Source organism: Orycteropus afer, unplaced genomic scaffold, assembly GCF_000298275.1.
Source record: "Orycteropus afer afer isolate SDZICR_OR568_19922 unplaced genomic scaffold, OryAfe1.0 scaffold00243, whole genome shotgun sequence".
Classification (NCBI taxonomy): Eukaryota; Metazoa; Chordata; class Mammalia; order Tubulidentata; family Orycteropodidae; genus Orycteropus; species Orycteropus afer.
Window position 1 is genome coordinate 1,904,149 of NW_006921830.1, and position 19,226 is coordinate 1,923,374.

The following is a 19,226-nucleotide window of genomic DNA, read 5'->3' on the forward strand; positions in this document are numbered from 1 at the left end:
CTTCCTTCCGAGGAGTGGCTGGTGGGTTTGAACCGCCAGCCTTCTGATGAGCAGTCAATTGCCTTAGGCACTATGTTACCAGAGCACATAGTAGGTACTTAAACAAAAAGCCCATTGCTGTCGACTCGATCCCAATTCATAGTGATCTTATAAGATAGAGATGCCTTCTAAGTTTCTAGCACTATAAATCTTCATGGAAGCAGACTGCCACATCCTTCTACTCTGGAGTGGATAGTAGGTTCAAACTACAGACCTTTAGGTTAGCAGCCAAGCTAGCCACAGTGCCAGCAGTGCTCCTGGTATTTATTTATTAGATGATTGGACCATGAATCATATGAGTGAATGAAGGAATGAAAAGACCTGTTCTGAAAGAAGAAAAGAGAGGCTTTGATGTAATAGAGAAGAAGAACTTCTTAGTGCAGTTCCTTAATGGAGGAGAAAGAAGAGAGATATCAAGGCCATTTCTAAGCTTACTAGGAAGGAGATGGCTGTGTTTCCCTTGCAAGGACCAGTAGAGTCCACACCACATTTCCATTCTGGGCAAGTGCAGTAGTTCCCATTCACTGGTTCTGCTTCTGGCCACTCTGCTCTGTAGATGAAACACGGAGAAGGGGGATGCCCAAGTGGAATCTCTCTCCAAGAGCAACAGAAATCTCATATTCCATAGCCTCACTTTATTTATATAAGAGATTCTGTGCTTAAGTGTTAGCTGTGCAAGGTATTGACCATCCTGACACCAGTGAAGAAACTGTTTCATAGCAGAAGCTTGAGATTAAGAAACAAAGCTGATCCTAGGTGAGGAGAGCAAACTCCTCCTAATAAAGAATGTGGAAAGGTTAGGATTTCCTGCCAAACTTTCCACTCACTGAAAACATGGCCATCTGTGGTCCTAAGCCTGGTGTGCGTCAACTTTCTGTTCTGCCAAATCTGTTAAGTCTGGATTTTCAAAGCAGGATTCATTTAAAAAAACAATGGTGGCACAGACATTATATAAAGCTATATCTCATTAAATTTCCCAAATAGTAAGGGGTCAGCCTTTGATATTCCCTTTCCTTTAAACATCTGGGTCCAATATTTTTCAGTTCTGTACTAGAGGCTGTGGCCACTTTGAAAAAAATATGCACCACGCATCACCTCTTCTATTTTCCTAGGACTAAATAGAGAAGATACAATAAAAGACGGCATCAATGCCTAAGGAAGACCTTTTATGGCTCTTTTGATGTAAGTAACTTCCTGTCTAAGAGAAATGGCAAACACTTTAGAGGATAATAAATAATTGGACAATGTCTTCTCCATCGAGCAAACACATGGTGAAATGGCAGTGTGTCCATCACTTGCTAGGACTATCTATTGGATTCTGTCCCATGTTCAGATGAAAGATACATGCAGCCCAAGAGCTGATAGAAGCCCTTTAATATGATCTTCAACTGACATTTGATTAAGGCTTAAAGTTGGTACATTTTTTTTTTTTAAGTCTTTCATAACCGAGAGAACAGATCAAGACCAATGATACAAACATTCTTCCTCAACTCACAGAGTAATTGGCAAGGCACAGTTTCAATTCCCTGAAAAGACATGTCACCTAAAAGGGATGTACTAAGCCTCCTCTCAAGTGTCCTCATTATGTTGCTAACACTGGCACTCGAGGCTCCTAACTCAGATCTGTGTGCAATTCAAGGAACAAATGAGACCAGTTACGATTCAAAAGAAAGGGGCAATATCTATATGAATTTTTATGGTAATACTTCTTAAACATCTTGAGAAATTATAGCAATAAACATCTCAGAAAGTGATGTTCTGCAACGAAATAACAGACAAGTAAAAAAAAACTGAAAGGTTTTTCTAATAAAGGGACAGCTTTCTTCTTATAATAGAAAAAAATCTTAGCTAAGGGGTTAATTCTACTAAGAAGATCAGCTTTTGAATAAGAGTGAAAACATCACTGTGCCAAGATTTAGCATATCATCAACTCTCTAGAATGGTTTTCATGCTGTCTAGCTTAAAGTATCTTCATTTTCTATTCCCTGTTTTCATGATGTTTCTTTTTGGTTTTTAATTCTTCTGCTGAGCATCTACCTTCTTATGTAAAAGTGAGTTGAAGGATGACTAGAGTCACACAAATGCCTACTCACCTCCCATAATTTTAGATTGGCAGTTAATAAATTCCGGCTTCCTGTCCGTGAGGTACCTCTGGCAAGTGTGGTGGAGGATCTGGAAGAAGGTGCATTTTTCTGAGGCTGTGCTGGCTACCCACTGGTCAAAAGCATTTTCAAACAATAAGTCAAACTCTGCAGAATCCTGGAAAAGACAGTGAGATAACTATTGATCTCAATCTATAAAAACTGCTGCTTTTAGTTCAACTTTGTTTAAACACTAAAAAAAGATACAAACTTTTTCAAATACTTTGGTCTTACTCATAAGGCCCATCTTTATTAGAATATAGCTACATGTAACGCACACAACTTTCTGTTTACCATGCAAATCTCAGATTTTACAGTACTTATAGATGTCACCAGGAGGTTAGCATCACAGAAGTTGCTGTGGCCTAACTAAACACAGAGACTTGTATCAGAATTCAGACCATGTATTGTCTCCCAAACTGGAAAAAATAGTCTTTCAGGTTCTCATTAGTGAACTATATTAATTTTGCCTCTAAACTTTGGTAGAAAAGATCCCCAGTATTACTGTAGTATATATATATAGTTGCAATACATTTTATTATTCTTCAATATTAGTGTTTTTTTGTGTGTGTGTGTGTGTAAATGTGTGAGTACTTTGAATACATCTCTACCACAAAATGCTTGGTCAATCCAATGGAATCCTAATGCATAATTTTTTTAAAGGTTCCATTCATTTACTTTATTTTATTTTTTGTGTGTGTGAATAAACTTTATCATTGGTGCATTAGGAGATAAATGAAGCTTTGCTTAATAATGATAACCAAGGACATGATAATCTGAACTTTGCCTTTTGTACTGTGAATGCTGATGAATATATTATTGCAGACAACATTTCTTCAATATACATGTCATTAGGTTCCTCCATCAAACAAGATGAAAAGATTTATAAGGAATCATAAGTCTTAGTCACACAACTGAGATTGAGAAGTAGCCTTGTTAAAAAATGATTAAAATCACCACCACTACTACCAAGGTCAATCAGAAAGAATCATTTTGTGAGAGAATTCCTTCACTCAGCATTGAACAAGTCACTCACCCGATTAGGATCAATACCATTAACCTGGCGAAGCTGCTCAAGCATCCACTGTGATCTTCGAACGAAAGATGTGGAGCCTTCAAACTGTTTGACCTTCGTGATAGATGCCTGTGTAGGTTTCTTGTTTGTCACTGCCAAGGAAAGACCACTGAGATTAGTAGGACTGCAAGTCAGTTTGTTTTCACATTTTGTGTTGTTTCTATATGGCACCTATTGTGCATATGTAGGGAGAGAGAGAGAAAGAGGACAGAGAAGAAAAAGAAGAGAAAGAGAGAATAGGGAGGAATATGAATGGGTGAGTGTTTGATGAGGGTAATTGAAAAGAAATAGGAGTTATAACCTCTGCTCTCAAGAGTTTACAATTGTGAGAGCTATTTCATTTATGTTTTCATCCATTCAAACTGAAACAACCTTACTAGTTACCACTAAGCACTTTTAACAGAGGCTACAAGTGCACAATTACAGGCTGCAGGGAAGGGAGCACACAGACCTGACAGGCTTCAGGTGGGGTTCTTTGGGAAAGGCTGAATTTTAAAGGAAATGAAGGTCACTGGCTCCCATGGGAAATTATAATGCATATTTCTAATTTATAATTCAATGTAAGTATTTCAGGCTTTAGTGATAAGGACTAATACCTCATACAAAACAAAACAAAACCAGAGAACTTCAATATTTGGCTTTAAAATATCATCTAGTTTGTACCTGGTTTATGTGTGATTATGAATATGCCTGACAACCTGAGTACACCCTGACAGATGAATTTCTGTCACTGCCTCTTTAGGGCCAGCAAGGTTCCTGCTCCCAGCCTCGGTCAGTTCTTTCCCCACCCACTTCCATGCTGAGGACAGACAGTGGAACCTGTCAGACATAGACACCAGGAGACAGTTACTCTGAAATTTCTCATTTGCTTATTTCTAGAGAAGCAAATATAGGGAGGTAATTCAGTGTTTTAGAAGAGCTGTTCCCAAGAGTTCCTCCTGAGCCCTAGCTGTAGGAATTAGCAATATTAAATAGGAATGGCATTACTAAACCAGCTAGGAAAAGTTGAAAATTGATGTGATAACTACAATCTTAAGCACTGACTTGCTGAAGACTGTGTATTAATGGCATAAACACACATATGTGTTTCAAGTAACTCCACAGATCCCACATTTTCAAGTAACTCTGCCCAACAGATGACAAAAAGAATTCCTGAGGAATGAAGGACCAAAAGTACCCCATCATACCCACAGCCATTGTGTTGGATCTGATCATAGAGACCCCTCTTCGGGTTCTTGAGGCAGTATCACTACGGAAGTAGATTGCCCAATCTTCCTTTGGAGGAGTGTCTGGTGGGTTTGAACCACCAGCCTTCTGGTTAGCAGTCAAGTGTCTTTGGCACTACACTACCAGAGCTCTTACTTCTATCATGGTTGGTGGTAAAAACATTCTTTCATGCATACAATAGCCTACTGCAGTTACAGTGTCTGAGAACACTAAAGTAGGAAAGCATGGACCAGAAAGGGGAAGCAAAGGTGAGGCATTATGTCTTTACAACTGATAAGAACTCTCCAACTCCAGAACTGAAGACTACTTTCATGCCTGCAGTAAAATTTTCTCCCTTTGTTCCCAATCAGAATTTAAAAAAACAAAAACCAAACTCATTACCGTCAAGTTGATTCCAACTCATAGTGACCCCTATTGGGTTTTCCAGGTGGTAAATCTTTATGGAAGTAGATTGCCCTATTTTCTTTCCACAGAGTGGTTAGTGGATTTAAAGCACCAACCTCTGGTTAACAGGAGTTCTAGTAGTGTAGTGCCTAAGGCACTTGACTGCTAACCACAAGGCTGGCGGTTCAAATCCACCAGCCACTCCTCAGAAAGAAGGTTAGACAATCTACTTCTGTAGTGATACTGCCTCAGAAACCCAAGGAGGGGTCACTATGAGTCAGGTCCGACTAAACGGCACATAACAACAACTGGTTAGCAGACAAATGCCTTAAGCACTGCACCACCAACATTTTTTTTTTTTTTTAAGCTGATATACTGCTTTGGCTTATTATGCATTATTTCTATTATATTTGACTAAAAGCTTCTGAAAATTTCATACCAATTACATTTAGTTTTGTGGTTAAAAAGTCATCATCCTGTTAATACACAGGATGAGAGAAAATTTGATAGTTTTCTATTCACAAATGGCTCCTCTGGCCTATAGCTCCAAGTATAAACTTGGTCTCATTAGGAGTGCCCAATCCCCTTACTAAGTTCAGTCTTCCTAAGGCTCTGTCCATCCATTTAGTTTAGTTATTTCTTTGTGTCTTCTATGAAACAAAGGGAGGCTCTGATAGGTTTTCTCTCATAGATGTGTCCTGCTCTTATGTTTTAATGTTAAAGGAAACAACATACCTGGAACATATACAGGTCCTGAAATGTGCTTAAAAGATTAAAGAATGCTTTTCAATAACAGGAAAGCATGAGTTCCTGTATTAGACACACACCCCTAAACACACAAAGAGGATTTCCTCCTTTGTTTATGTAAATCATACAGCATTTAGGCATCATGGGAAACATGAAGGCTTTTCTTCTAACTTTATTTAAAGCTGTTATGATCTCCTATTTTTACTTCTGGTCCATTTGTTTCCAAGTAATTTACAGCATTTTGTAAGTTCAAAAACAATCCAGATCACTGTATATTATTGACATGTTTAGGACTGACATTTAGGAAGGGAAGTTCATTCGAAGTTTTTCTCTGAAATGAGAAGGGTAGGAACCCCACCCACATGATGAATGTCCCCATAGAATTTCTCAAATGCGATCGTACTACAAATCTGTCATTTTTAATGGAGGCAGTTACAACTCCATCCACTCCTGCCTTTTCTTGCCTACCAGTTTATCCCTTGCCCAGTTCTTGGAGTCTGGTTAGTTCTCCTGGGCACTGAGCCCAGTTTGGTTTAATTTTTGTTTATTGTTATTACGTCTAACATCCCAGTTTCTATTATGAAGCAGGTGCCTTAAAATTATATTATTATATACACATGATATAGTGTTAAATAAAGATCTTCCCCTTCTGAAATCAAAACACTTGCACACAGCACACCACTGACAGAATTTTTGACTTCCATGCATGAAGGAGCCAACTTTAAGCCCTTCCTTGTTTTGGTGCTTTCGGAGTCCACAGACGAAATCAATCAGTCGAATTCCAGATGATTCCAGATGTCTATCGAAAAACAGTGACTTACCGCCTCCTTTTTGGTTTTCAAAAGAAAGCTAATTGATAGCACATCCTTGCAAAATGCCCCAAAATTATCCGGGTCAGTAACATCACAGAGACTGGAGAAAACATCTAGTCTGTTGTTGTTAGGTGCCTGGATTTCTGCAATTTTCCCTAAACTAGCTTCTCTGACCAGCTTGCCCCTTCAAACTTATTTTTCAACACAGAAGATGGAGTCATCTTTTTAAAATGCCTCAATGGCATCCCTAACCATTCTAAATAAAAGTCAGAGTCCATTTAAAAGCCTTAGATAACCCGGCCCTTCAGTTCCTTTCCTATCTCACCTCATTCCATTCTCCCTTTCATCCACCAAGCTCCAGGCACTTTTACTCCTGGCAAATAGCAACTTTTTCCACCTCAGGCACTTTGCACACGCTGCTTCCTCTGTAGAGACACTCCTCCTGGTTTTCTCAGGGTTGGCTCTTGCTCACACTTCTGTGATCACTTCATCCTAGCAGGTTCTCCCACCATGTTATTATTATGATTATTATTTTCACTGTTCATTTCAAAACAGATTTATCCCAACCCTGGATAAAATATTCCATGCTTGTTTTTCTCTTTTAATACAGCTTCTGGTTTTCTCCCCTGAACTTTGTAACATCTGTGTTATATACAAAGTTATTGCTATTTATCTCCATTATATTTATGACAAAGAAACTGAGGTACAAAAAGAGCTGAATTACCAATGTCCCACTGTTAATAATTGGGAAAAAAATGCAATTTACGCAGAGAGCAATGGATTTAGAGTCCATTATAGCATTTTTTTTTTTTTTTTAAGCATTTTATTGGATGTGGGATGCTCATTAAATAATGATTAACAGGATCATTTTGTTTTAATAATGATTCTACTATGGTGATTTCTGCAATATTCTCTCCTTTTATTTCCTTAATATTTTCCTTTAAATAGACTTGCTACTTTAAAAAGACTTGGAAGGTCTGGTGGTGTAGTGCCTAAGGCACTTGACTGCTAACCAGAAGGCTAGTGGTTCAAACCCACCCGTCACTCCTCAGTAGGAAGTCTGGGCAATCTATTGCCATAGAGATACCATGTCAGAAACCCAAGGAGGGGTTGCTATGAGTCAATTCGACTCGATGGGAGTGAGGTTTTTCTTTTAAATAGATTTACTTAAACAAGTTAATTAAAAGCAAATATAATTCTAAAGCTATAAATAGATAAGTGTCTCTATTTGCCTTAAGTAGAAAATAATGTAAAAATAATGCAATTAAAACATAAATGTTATTAACTTCAAATTACAAAGCTTGAAGAACTCGGCATCTGAGTTAAAGTGGTGATTAGCAAATGTACACAGAATGTATTGACTATCACAACATATTCTCCTGGACACAAACAAAAAGTTCCCAAGAGCCCCTAGGTTCTTGGGCCATTGTATTTTATACACTAGGACTCACTTGAAACCTAAGGCCTCTCTCTCACTCACTCCTGTTCTGGAGAGGCACTGCTTTATCGGCACTGAAGCAAGCAGAAACATGGGGACAATCAAATCCAGGTCCAGCACTGATTCACTGAATTTAAAAAAATGTTTCCAGGATGCATACCTTCTCTTCAGCCATAGTGTAGACTTGATACTACGTCTTAACTGTAATTAAGAAGCAGTGGCATGGACTATTATATCTAGAAGATAGTTTTATTGTCGTTACTCAAGTGGTAGAATATCTCCATATCATAGTCAAGAGGCTTTTTATAAATAGCCCTTCAATGAAACATTTTACAAAAATAAAATCAGACTCCTGGATATACTCAAAAAGTGGAGACCATTGATCTTCTTTTTGTCTAATCAGAAAATTCTATTTTATGAAAAAATTGATAAACCACTCAATGACGAAGCACCACTTTAATCAGATCAAAGTCTTGCAGCAAGTCAAGAATGTGGAACTGGTGAAGGAGTGGACAAAGACAACAAAGAAAAGATGCGGAAATGTAAGTTACTTGGATGTTATGCAACACAGAATAGTTCACACTCTCCTAGAGATTAGGAGGATGATTCTCTATTTCAGGGTTCAGTGGTTGAGAGAACACTTTTTTCTTTTTTAAAGCCACACTCTTTCCCCTACAAGCTCATTATTCACAGCATCATCTCTCAATTATTCCAAAGAGGAAAATAAATTTTCCCTAAGATATAAAATATCTAGTCTCAGTCTTAAAATATTACTTTAAAAGAAACAAAAAATTATTCACACCACCTCTATATACCCTGTTATTGTTTTTGTTATGTGCCATTGAGTTGGACCTGACTCATAGCTTTCAGAAGCGGTATTACTACGGAAGTAGATTGTCCAACCTTCCTTCTAAGGAGTGGCTGGTGGGTTTGAACCACCAGCCTTCTAGTTAGCAGTCAAGTGCCTTAGGCACTATCCCCTACTCTCATTTTTCATAGCATTTTGTATGTTTTACCAACATTTGCACAAATATTAACTTTATATATTAAACATAGATTGAATCATCTCTTAAGTTTAGGTGGCCATTTCTCTCTCTAAAAAAAACCAAAAAAACCCAGTTGCTAAAGAAGGACAAATCATACTTCTGTTGCAGCTAGGCAAGTAAAATGCAGAATTTACCATGTGTATGTACCTAAGATACCTTAAAATCTCATATATAAATTCCAAACTCACTGCCGTCGAGTTGAATCTGACTTATAGCAACCTCTCCTCGGGTTTCTGAGGTGGTATCACACATAAGTAGGTTGTTCAATCTTCCTTCCAAAGAGTGGTTGGTGGGTTTGAACCACCAGCCTTCTGGTTAGCAGTCAAATGTTTTAGGCACTAGTCCTATCATTATCTTATAGTTAGTTAAGTGAAGTCGGTTCTTTACAGTATGCTTCAATTCCCAGCTATCCTGGAATGTAGAGATTTCTATTTCAACAACATTGTTGATGATAAATAAATAAATAAATAAAATTTGGAGCAAGAAAAATGTGGTGTTAAACATAGAATCTTATTAGGGCTGTTCTCTTTGCTGTGTCAGTGGTGACTGACAAGAAGGAAAAAGAAAAACAAAAAAAAAACTAAAGTGTGGTTCAGGAAGTAAAAGCAAGATTGAGCATGTTTCTTGGTGCTGATGTGGTGAGGAAAGAGGCCAAAGTGAGAAGTGATTATTTGGAACTGGTTTCCTTAATGCTCCTCTAAACCTCTAACGCACGATAATTCTAGGTAAATTTCACAGTATCCATGAGAAATAAATATCAGGTCCCAGGTTGCACCAGCAATTTTATCTGGTGAGTTGGCTGAATATTTGAAAAGCTTAGAAGCAAAAATATCTAAATTGTTACCTCAAATGCTTTCAAAATGTGGAACATCATCACTGCCACAGTTAATGGGAATAGGAGCACAATGCTGTCTCTGTCTAGGGACAATCTTTCACTTTGCACACAATTTCTCAAAGTATACTATAATTCAGGGAAAGAGTAAATGTTTAGACTCCATAGATTATATAACTCAAAAGTTATAGTCCCCAAAACAGACCAATTCATGAAATCAATTGCCAAGTTTATCTTTGGGCCTCTAATCTAATTCTTCTGTGTGCTCCTCCCAATCTTAGTGGGTTTTCTCTGGTCATATTTCTGATGGGACTCAAAAAAGCCTGACAGGGTAATCTTGAACCCGCATGTTTTAAAGAAGTTTTTTATCCAAAAGAAACAATAACAACAACAACAACAACAACAACAAATGGTGGCATTTCAGCCATAAACACCAAGCCAATGAGCACAAAAGAATGCTCTTAATCAACCATAGAGAATGGGGCAGAATTCTTCCTCAGTCTACTGAAGTACTTATCAGAAAGAAAAATATTCACTATAAAAAAGTTTCCTCCTTAGGTACTCTTTGAAGGTTCCTAGACCTCCAATCTATACCACATACATTCTCATCTCCAAATTGGGGAACAGGAGGAGGAGGAAGAGGAGGAAAAGAAGAAGACTGAAAGTCTGGGAACTTCCCCAAAGGGCTAGCAAAGAGGATCAATTTGTATGGAAGATTTCTTTCTTTGTAAAGAAGTTTGGATAAGCCCTTTTAGTAGAAGATGGAGAAAGTCCATCTTGTGTCAAGTATTCTATAGGAAGGCTGGCTTTTATTATGGAGGTACCTACAGGACACTCCTTGGAAGGAAGGCTGGTTGGGCAATCTACTTCCATAGTAATATTGCCTAGGAAACCCAAGGAGGGGTTGCTATGAGTCAGATCCAACTTGATGGCAGCAAATTTGGTTTTGGTTTTATTATAAAGAGTAGATAAAAACTGTTCATTAATGCTGCAAGAAATCCCCTACATCAACTTTGCAGGAAGTATCAAACTCACAAAAACGGGCGCTCTGGTGGTGTAGTGCCTAAGGCATTGGACTGTTACCCAGAGGCTGGAGGTTCAAATCCACCAGCCACTCCTCGGAAGGAAGGTAGGGCAATCTATTTCCCTAGTGATACCACCGCGGAAACCCAAGGAGAGGTCACTATGAGTTGAATCGACTCAATTGCAGGAAGTACTAGCTGGTCTTAGTATCTTCAAATTATCAACCTGAAGGCCCATTATTTTTTTAATATAGAACTTCAATGTCACAGGCCAATGTGAAATCTAGTAGGTACCTTTAAAATCTGTTGTTGTTGTTGTTGTTATGTGCCATCAGTCGGGCCGACTCATGGTGACCTCTCCTTGGGTTTCCAAGACAGTATCACTAGGGAAGTAGATTGCCCAACTTTCCTTCCAAGGAGTGGCTGGTGGGTTTGAACCACCAGCCTTCTTGTTAGCAGTCAAGTGCCTTAGGCACTAACTAAATTTCTTTATCCTGATCGTAATTTTACTTTTTTTTTTTTTTTAATACATAAATATATGCAGATTTTTATTTTGAAAGAGCATCCTGTTTTTCAAAGGAGCTCTGCTGGCATAGTGCCATTTGACTGTTAACCAGAAGGCTGGCAGTTCAAATCCACCAGCCACTCTTGGAAGGGAAGACTGGACAATTGACTTCAATAAATATTTACTGCCTAGGAAGCCCAGGGGGGGTCACTATGAGTCAGAATCAACTCCATGGCATTGAGTTTGGTTTGGTTTTGGTATTCTATTTTTCAAGTGAATGACAAGTTCAGTAGTCTTGGACTGTTAAATCTTAAGCCTGAAATCGGAATGCTTAACCACAGAAGGTCTCAGTTGTCTGCTGTAAGACCATAACTTCCTTCTGCATACTAAGCACCATGACATCCTCTGTAACTCAGTGCTTATCATTAAATATATTCACGTGTAAATGAAAGATTAAATAAATGGATGGCTCCTCAACAAAAGAATAGTTAAGCCATAATTTTAAGAGGTATCTGTGAATTTGTGAGCCTAGAGAAAGTGGTAAAATAAAGAAATTGTAGAAATATCAGAAGACTGTTGTTGTTGTTGTTATATGTCATTGAGTAAGGCCCTACTCATAGCGACCTGTTGGGTTTTTGAGGCAGTAGCACTATGGAAGTAGATTGCCCCATCTTCCTTCCGAGGAGTGGCTGGTGGGTTTGACTAGAAGGAGAGAAATTCAAGGGTTAAAACTTCTTTAAAAGGTATCCTTTTCTTAAAAAAAAAAAAAAAAAAAGGTATCTTTCCCTGCAATTCTCACTCTAGTAGCAAGTTGCTTCAGCAATTCTGATTGTTTTAGTAACAAACCCACTGTCTTCAAGTTGATTCCAACTCAGCCACCCTACAGGGCAGAGTAGAACTGCCCCACTACGTTTCCAAGGCTATAAATCTTTATAGAAGCAGACTGCCTCATCTTTTTCCCATGGTGCAGCTGGTGGGTTCAAACCACTGACCTGATAAGCAAATGAATGCTTTTACACTGGACTATTTCAGAGTCTCTGAAAATAAATTATAGGCTTGAGCTTCAGCAATTGAAAGTTTTCCATTTTGCTCAATTTTTTTTTAACTTCCTTATACTTTTCCCCATAGACTTGAACAGAAAATCAATTTGCATGCATTTTAGGTAAATGGTAAACAAAATGAACTATAAAACCTGGTTAATATTAGTTATTGTCACTTTATATCAGATATTGAAAGTGTTTTGCATATCTGATTCATGTAAGTGTGACAACAAACAAACAAATAGGCCCAAGCAAAGAAAGTAAATACCCAGAGTTATGAGAACTGTAATAGATTCTGAAAGAGATTAATCTGATACCAAATACTGTCAAATATAATGGAGATAACACAAGGGGTTAACTATGTTCATACAGTCTTATTCTGTTCTTGCTTCCTCAATTCTGGAAACAGATGTAAACATCATTTTTGATCTATTCTTAGGCAAGATTTACAAACAAAGGATCTAAAAACAAAGGCTTCAAAGAAGCAGCTACCTGACTCAAGAATGAATTAAATTACGCCATAAGAAGCTCAAAGCCTAGGAATAAAAACTTTAAGCGATTCCTTTAATGTTATGCTTTCCTTTAACATTACCCATTATATACTGAAAAATATAGGCCAAGCAGTACTATAAGAATGTCTAAAAAGCATTCTCAGAGCTTAAATAGCCCTTACAATGAGAAGTGATTAAATGATTTATCTAGTCTCTACTTCCTTATTCCTCAGCAGCTGTAGTAGGGGCACTCATCAGTGTGTGACGGAAGTACCTGGCACCACGCTCCCTGCTACTATGCACACCCCTGCTTTATAGCGTGCTTTAGAGTGTGTGTGCCTCCCGAGATCCACAGAAATTCTGCCTTCAGTGTTTTGCTGAGTACTTACCACTACAAGTGTCTGAGGAAATTAACTGAGGCCAGAGGGGATGAGGTACTCAAAATGATGGGCATTCACATAGTGCTGAGACTCGTAACTTTTTCTACCAGCCAGAATGGAAAACTTCAAGATTTATGAGGCATTGGGTAGAATACACAGAAAGTATTTTCATTAGTGAGAAATAATTAGCCCTTAACAGAGGACTATTCTAATCCTGCCTACCAAATCTGAAAAGCAAGACACCTGAAAGGATTAATTTGTTTCCAAGCATTTAACTGCATCTCAGAATGAAGCTCAAGAAAATTTACAGGAATTTAAAAACATCCAGCACCCAACAAAGTAAAAATCACAATACTTAGCATCCATTAAGAAACTATTAGGTACGTAGAGGAGTAGGAAAATGCAACTATAATCAGGAGATAATGTAATCAATTGAATCCAACATGTTGTTGTTACTGTTATTTGCCATTAAGTCGTACCTGACTCAGAGCGACCCCTCATTGGGTTTCCTAAGCAGTATCACTATGGAAGTAGATTGCCCAACCTTCCTTCCGAGGAGTGGCTGGTGGGTTTGAACTGCTAGGTTTCTGGTTAGCAGTCAAGTGCCTTAGGCAATATGCTACCAGAGCTCCTAAATCCAATATGTTGTTGTTGTTGTTTGCCGTGGAGTCAGCCCCGACTCATAGTGACCCCTCCTTGGGTTTCCGAGGCAGTATCACTACGGAAGTAGGATTGCTCAACCTTCCTTCCGAGGAGTGGCTGGTGGGTTTGAACCGCCAGCCTTCTGGTGAGCAGTCAAGTGCCTTAGGCACTACGCTACCAGAGCTCCTAAATCCAATATAGTTGGTAGAATTAGCAGACAAGTTTAAAACAATTATTAAAACTGTATTGCATATGTTAAAAAAAAAAAAGTTAAGTACAGATATAAAAAATATAACAAAAACAAAAATCATGTTTTTAGGAAAAGAAATGGGTGGAGGCAGGAAAGATACTTGAGGAAATAACAGTTACAATCCAATCTCTAAATCTAATAAAAACTATAAACCCACAGACCCAAATTCAATGGAGACAAAATATAAGAAACAGAAGAAAACCATACCAAGGCACACTATAATCAAATTGGTTTTTAAAAACAAAATATAAAAAGAAGCTGGGGGTTGGGGGAAGACAGATGACCTACAGATGAACAAAGATAAAAGTTACAGCAGATTTGATTGTTGGAAACAATGAAAGCAAGAAGATGTGGAGCAGTGCCTGGCTACCACTGTCATCCACTTGGATGGGGATCTATGTAGGAGATCCTGGATAGAGAGGGAGAACAATGTGGAACAAAACTCAAAATCATTTGGAGGGGGAAAAAAAAAGGTGGGGACCATGGTTGGGACCAGGTTTGCTGGTCCAATAGAGCCTGGTGGAACCACTGAGACTATGGCCCCTAGCTGCCCTTCAGGTCTGGAATTGAACCCACTCCTGTGGCTTCCAGCCAAACAAAGTACAGGCATGTGAGTTGAACATTTACCTCAAGCAGATACACTCTTTGGAGAGAACAATCATGGGAGAAAGAAGGGCTGCTTATGCACAGGGAGACAGCTCAGGGGGCAGGAGTGAATGGAGGGATGGACACTGGGAAGAGGTAACTACGGGGAGGAAGTGGGAGGGAGCTGTTGCACTGTGGTAAATTGTGGTCAATGACGTAAGACAAAGTATATGTGAACTGCTGTATGGAAAATGAATTTACTCTGTAAATCTTCACCCAAATCACAATAATAATAACAATAAAAAGATGTGGAGCAGTATCTGAACTGAAAGAAAACAATTGTCAACATAGGAAGTGTAGTCAACAAGATATTGCTAACCACAGCCACCAGTATATACAGCAGATTTAATTTGATTATTTGTGAGATATTTCATGTAATGCATGCTTGAATTTGGATTGAACATAGAACTTTATACTTAGTGAAAATATAGTTTCAAAATGTACAAAGGCTGATGTATTCATCACCAGTATACTTATACTACAAGAAATGTTAAAGGACAGCCTTCAAGTGGAAAGAAAATAAAACCTGATAGAAGTTAACCCTTAAGATAATGAAAACACCAGCCAAAAAACTGGTAAAAAGGAAATATGTGTGTGTGTGTGTGTAACTGAAAATCATTTATCTGACAAAGGACTTGGATCCACACTATATTGAGAGAGAAAAAAAAAAAAAATTAAAACTCATTAAGAAGAAAACAAATAAAAAAATTAAAAAAATGAGCAAATGATGTGAAGAATCACTTCACCAAAGAAGATGTGGATGGAAAATAAGCCCATGAAAAGATGCTCAAGATCATTAGTTAGTAGGAAAACGCATATTGAAAACACAATGAGATACAATGCATTACACAGCTATCAGCACAACTAAGGTTAATAAGACTGACCATACCAAGTGTTAGCATGACAGGAAAGAGTTTTGTGTATTTATTCCCTCTCCTGCTTCACTACCTACTCACTCCTTAACCGAGCATTTCTCTTCTCTGTTACCAATCTCCTGAAAGGACTCCATGAAAAATTAAACACCTCCTAATGATAAAACCCAATGGAATTTTATCTGTCTTCATCTTTGTTTCACTGTTGTTGTTGTTGTTATGTGCCGTCAAGTCAGCCCCGACTCATAGCGACCCCTCCTTGGGTTTCCGAGGCAGTATCACTACGGAAGTAGGATTGCCCAACCTTCCTTCCTAGGAGTGGCTGGTGGGTTTCACTGTACCACGTCCTAAATCGAGACAAACCCTAAGACAAATCTTCATGCATTCTCTATCCTTCAGGGATTTCATTCACCCCCACAGCTTTGCTTCTCATCTCTATGCAAATGAGTCTCAAATCTCTATTCCCAAATTCAACCTCTTCCTAATGCTCCACTTCAAATATCTTATTTTATGCTATCATTTTTATCTGCACACCCTGCTAGCATTTCAAATACAGCCTCTGTGAAAAGAAACTCAGTATTTGAACCACCAACTCTCCTTCCAGTCTATTTCTCCTAATGACACCACAGTTTTTCTTGTTGTGGTTAAAACTTTTCCTTTTTCTTAGCATTCACACATCAAGTCTAATCCATTTTTTCCATTATCCCTGTCACTTATCCTTGTCTTTTATTTTTATTTCTCCAGCTCCCACTGGGTTGAATCTTTAAACCTCCCTTCAGGGCCAGCCTCTCCCTTCCTCTAACCTAACCCTACACACAGCTTCTTGACTGGTCTGCTAAAACTATTGCCATATTACATTGCTCCTAGTTGCCCACCAAATCCAGGTCTGATTTCTTAACAGTATTAAAATCTTTTCATAACTTACTCACTGCCATTGAGTCTATTCCAACTCATAGTGACTCTATTAGACAAAGAACTGTTCCATAGGGCTTCCCGAGGCTAAAATCTTCACAGAAGCAGACTGTCTCATCTTTTTCCCTCAGAGTGGTTGGGGGTTCAAACCACCAATCTTTTGCTTAGAAGCCGAATGCCTTAAGCAATATGCCACCAGAACTCTTTTCATAACTTAGTCCCAATATATTTTTTCAGTCTTCTCTTCAATTGGGACCTAGATGCACACTTTACTTCAGCTATCTTCTCCAAAAGTACTCTATTTTCCCTTTACCTAGGCTGGTACATCTGCCTCAATACTCATTATTATCTGAACTTCTAAGATCCTTTAAGACTTAGGTCAAATTTCAAAGGCTCTGTAAAATGGATCCTGATAACTCAACTGGAAATGATATCTTCTTCCTTAATTTTCTAGTTGACATGCTAGTGTACTTCCTGAGTACCTGCTGTGTGCCAGAAATGGTTCTAGCTCTGGAGATTCAGTATGTAAACAAGACAGACAAGGTACCTGCTCTCATGCAGTTTTCAATTTGGGGCACTATTGGAAGAAATAGAAAATAAACAAGTAGAAACACTAAAATAAAAATTTCAGTGAGTGACAAATATGAACTGAAAAAAAAAAAAAAGCAGGGCAAAGCAGCAGAGTATATAGGGATGGCATGGGTAGAGAGTATTTAGGTGAAACATTTAGATTTTATTCATTTCTATACCTGAGGAGATAAAATTAAATCTGAGAGCTACATGGAGAACAATTCTGTGCTAAAAAATATGAAAGACAAGACATTTGTCCAAGATGAATAGTTATTGCCAATGCCCACAGGTCGAAATGAGTTTGACACTCAAGGAATCAAGGTAGAGAAAGACGACCAAGATGGTTTAAACACTGTGAGGAAAGGAAAGGATGGGTGAGGTCACAGACAACCATAGAGGATCTGATGTAAAGCAGGAATGTACCACAATCTGATTCACATTTAAAAAATACTGTCTAGCTACTACAGGTTGAATGGATCATGACAGGAGTGTGTGCATGAAAGCAGAGAAACTATTTAGGAACTTCTACTGCAGTAGTGCAGGTGAGTAGAGATGGTGACTTAGAGTGGATGGCAATAGTGAAGGTAGCAGTATATCTTCTCAGCTCTAGAGAAGGTGCCCTTCACAACATCAGTCACCAAGTCCCAGTCAGTTTTGCACCCTAATGCCAGGTATTTTGTAGTCCATTGTTGATTTTTGTACATGTCAGAACAAAGATCATTCTCTGCTTTGTACTTTCATCTGTCTGCATAAAAGACTGTCTTTGCATATGTCAGAGCAGCTGATAGAGTGTTTGACTAAGAGTCCAAACTCAAGTATGCATCAAATGAAATATCTCCATTCCCATCAGAAATAATCAAATCAAATCTGTTGTTTACATTGATGACTGTGATTACCAATATTCTGTTCATACCAATCCCCCTTTCTGGCCATATCTCTGCCTGGAGAATTTTTCTTAAATATTTAGGATCATTTAAGGCCATGGGGTATTTGTGGAGGGGGATGGGGATAGAGAAGAGAAAGAAAAACTAGGAACACTTGACTATCAAATTCTGTCATGTGGTAAAAAGATTCTTATCTCACACAGACAGCCAGCATCTCCATGACATCTGCTGCAAATTCCAAGGTGGAACACATTGTTATGCACTTCATTAGTATTTATGTAACAGCCTAGGAATCATTTCTGAAATAAATGATGCCACTTGTGTTAAATGAATTTTTCCCTAAGAAAAATCCCTGGGGAATCTTTCACTAGCACAGCTTTGATGAAGATTCAGAACAAAAGAAGCAAAACACCCGACTCTTCGAAGCGAGATCACTGAAATCAGCTCAGCTTGCTCTACTGAAGTCCACAATGACAATGTCCACATAAATTAGAACATAATTGGATGACAAACTGTCTTAAGGAGACGAGGTACAACAATGGACACATTAATGCTCCTCAAAATTCAGCTGGTCATGATGTATGCAAACCCCCATTTGCTTGTCCTATGATATCTTGTTTTCAGATTTACAACATAAATGAAAGGCTATTTTGAAAGGGTCAGTCTAGATCAAAGAGAAGTCACCATATCAGGTTACTACTACTCCATGCCAAAGAGAGAAGCTGCTCCTCTCAATAATGGGGAATGTGGTTATTTTGTTCCCATGGGGCCCTAGGATATGGCTAAGTGATTACCTAACCATTTGGCATATACATATAAGATGGGATGCTTTGTATTTTCATTTATCTATATGGAGTACAGCTGCTTAGTTTTATTGGCTGCCACTATGTTCCTTCCATTGTAAAAGTAAAGTCATTATTGTTATAAAATGAATAGTGCAGCAAGCATTATGGATAGACATAATGTGTGTCAGGCAGTGCATACATTTATTAAAGGATCATACATGCCAGTAAGGGGCCTAGTAACTTAGAATTCTCAAACCTTTAGCGTGAAATTAATTTGGCACCAAAACCTCAGTATACTAGAAAGGCAATTTGGGACAGAAATCACCAACTTTGCATTGCAAACTAACCTGCACTAGTCTTAAAGCTAAACTTAACACTTATAACCAGGGGTCAAATATTTGAAGTCCTAGGATGAATGAAATACTAAAAATCATGACTTCCATTCACTCCTTCAAAAACAATGATGTGCATGCTTTCAATGCACAAA

The 19,226-nt window shown here is 38.3% G+C and overlaps 1 protein-coding gene across 1 annotated transcript in view; it reads right to left on the reverse strand.

Moving 5' to 3' along the window:
- STXBP6 (syntaxin binding protein 6) overlaps window positions 1–19,226 on the reverse strand; it is a 244,140-nt gene that overhangs the window by 60,782 nt on the left and 164,132 nt on the right. Inside the window, exons 2-3 of the mRNA XM_042782099.1 lie at window positions 3,217–3,347; window positions 2,133–2,298 (exon numbers count right to left, since the gene is read on the reverse strand). Coding sequence (XP_042638033.1) covers window positions 2,133–2,298; window positions 3,217–3,347 — 297 coding nt within the window. The remainder of the gene's footprint in view (window positions 1–2,132; window positions 2,299–3,216; window positions 3,348–19,226) is intronic.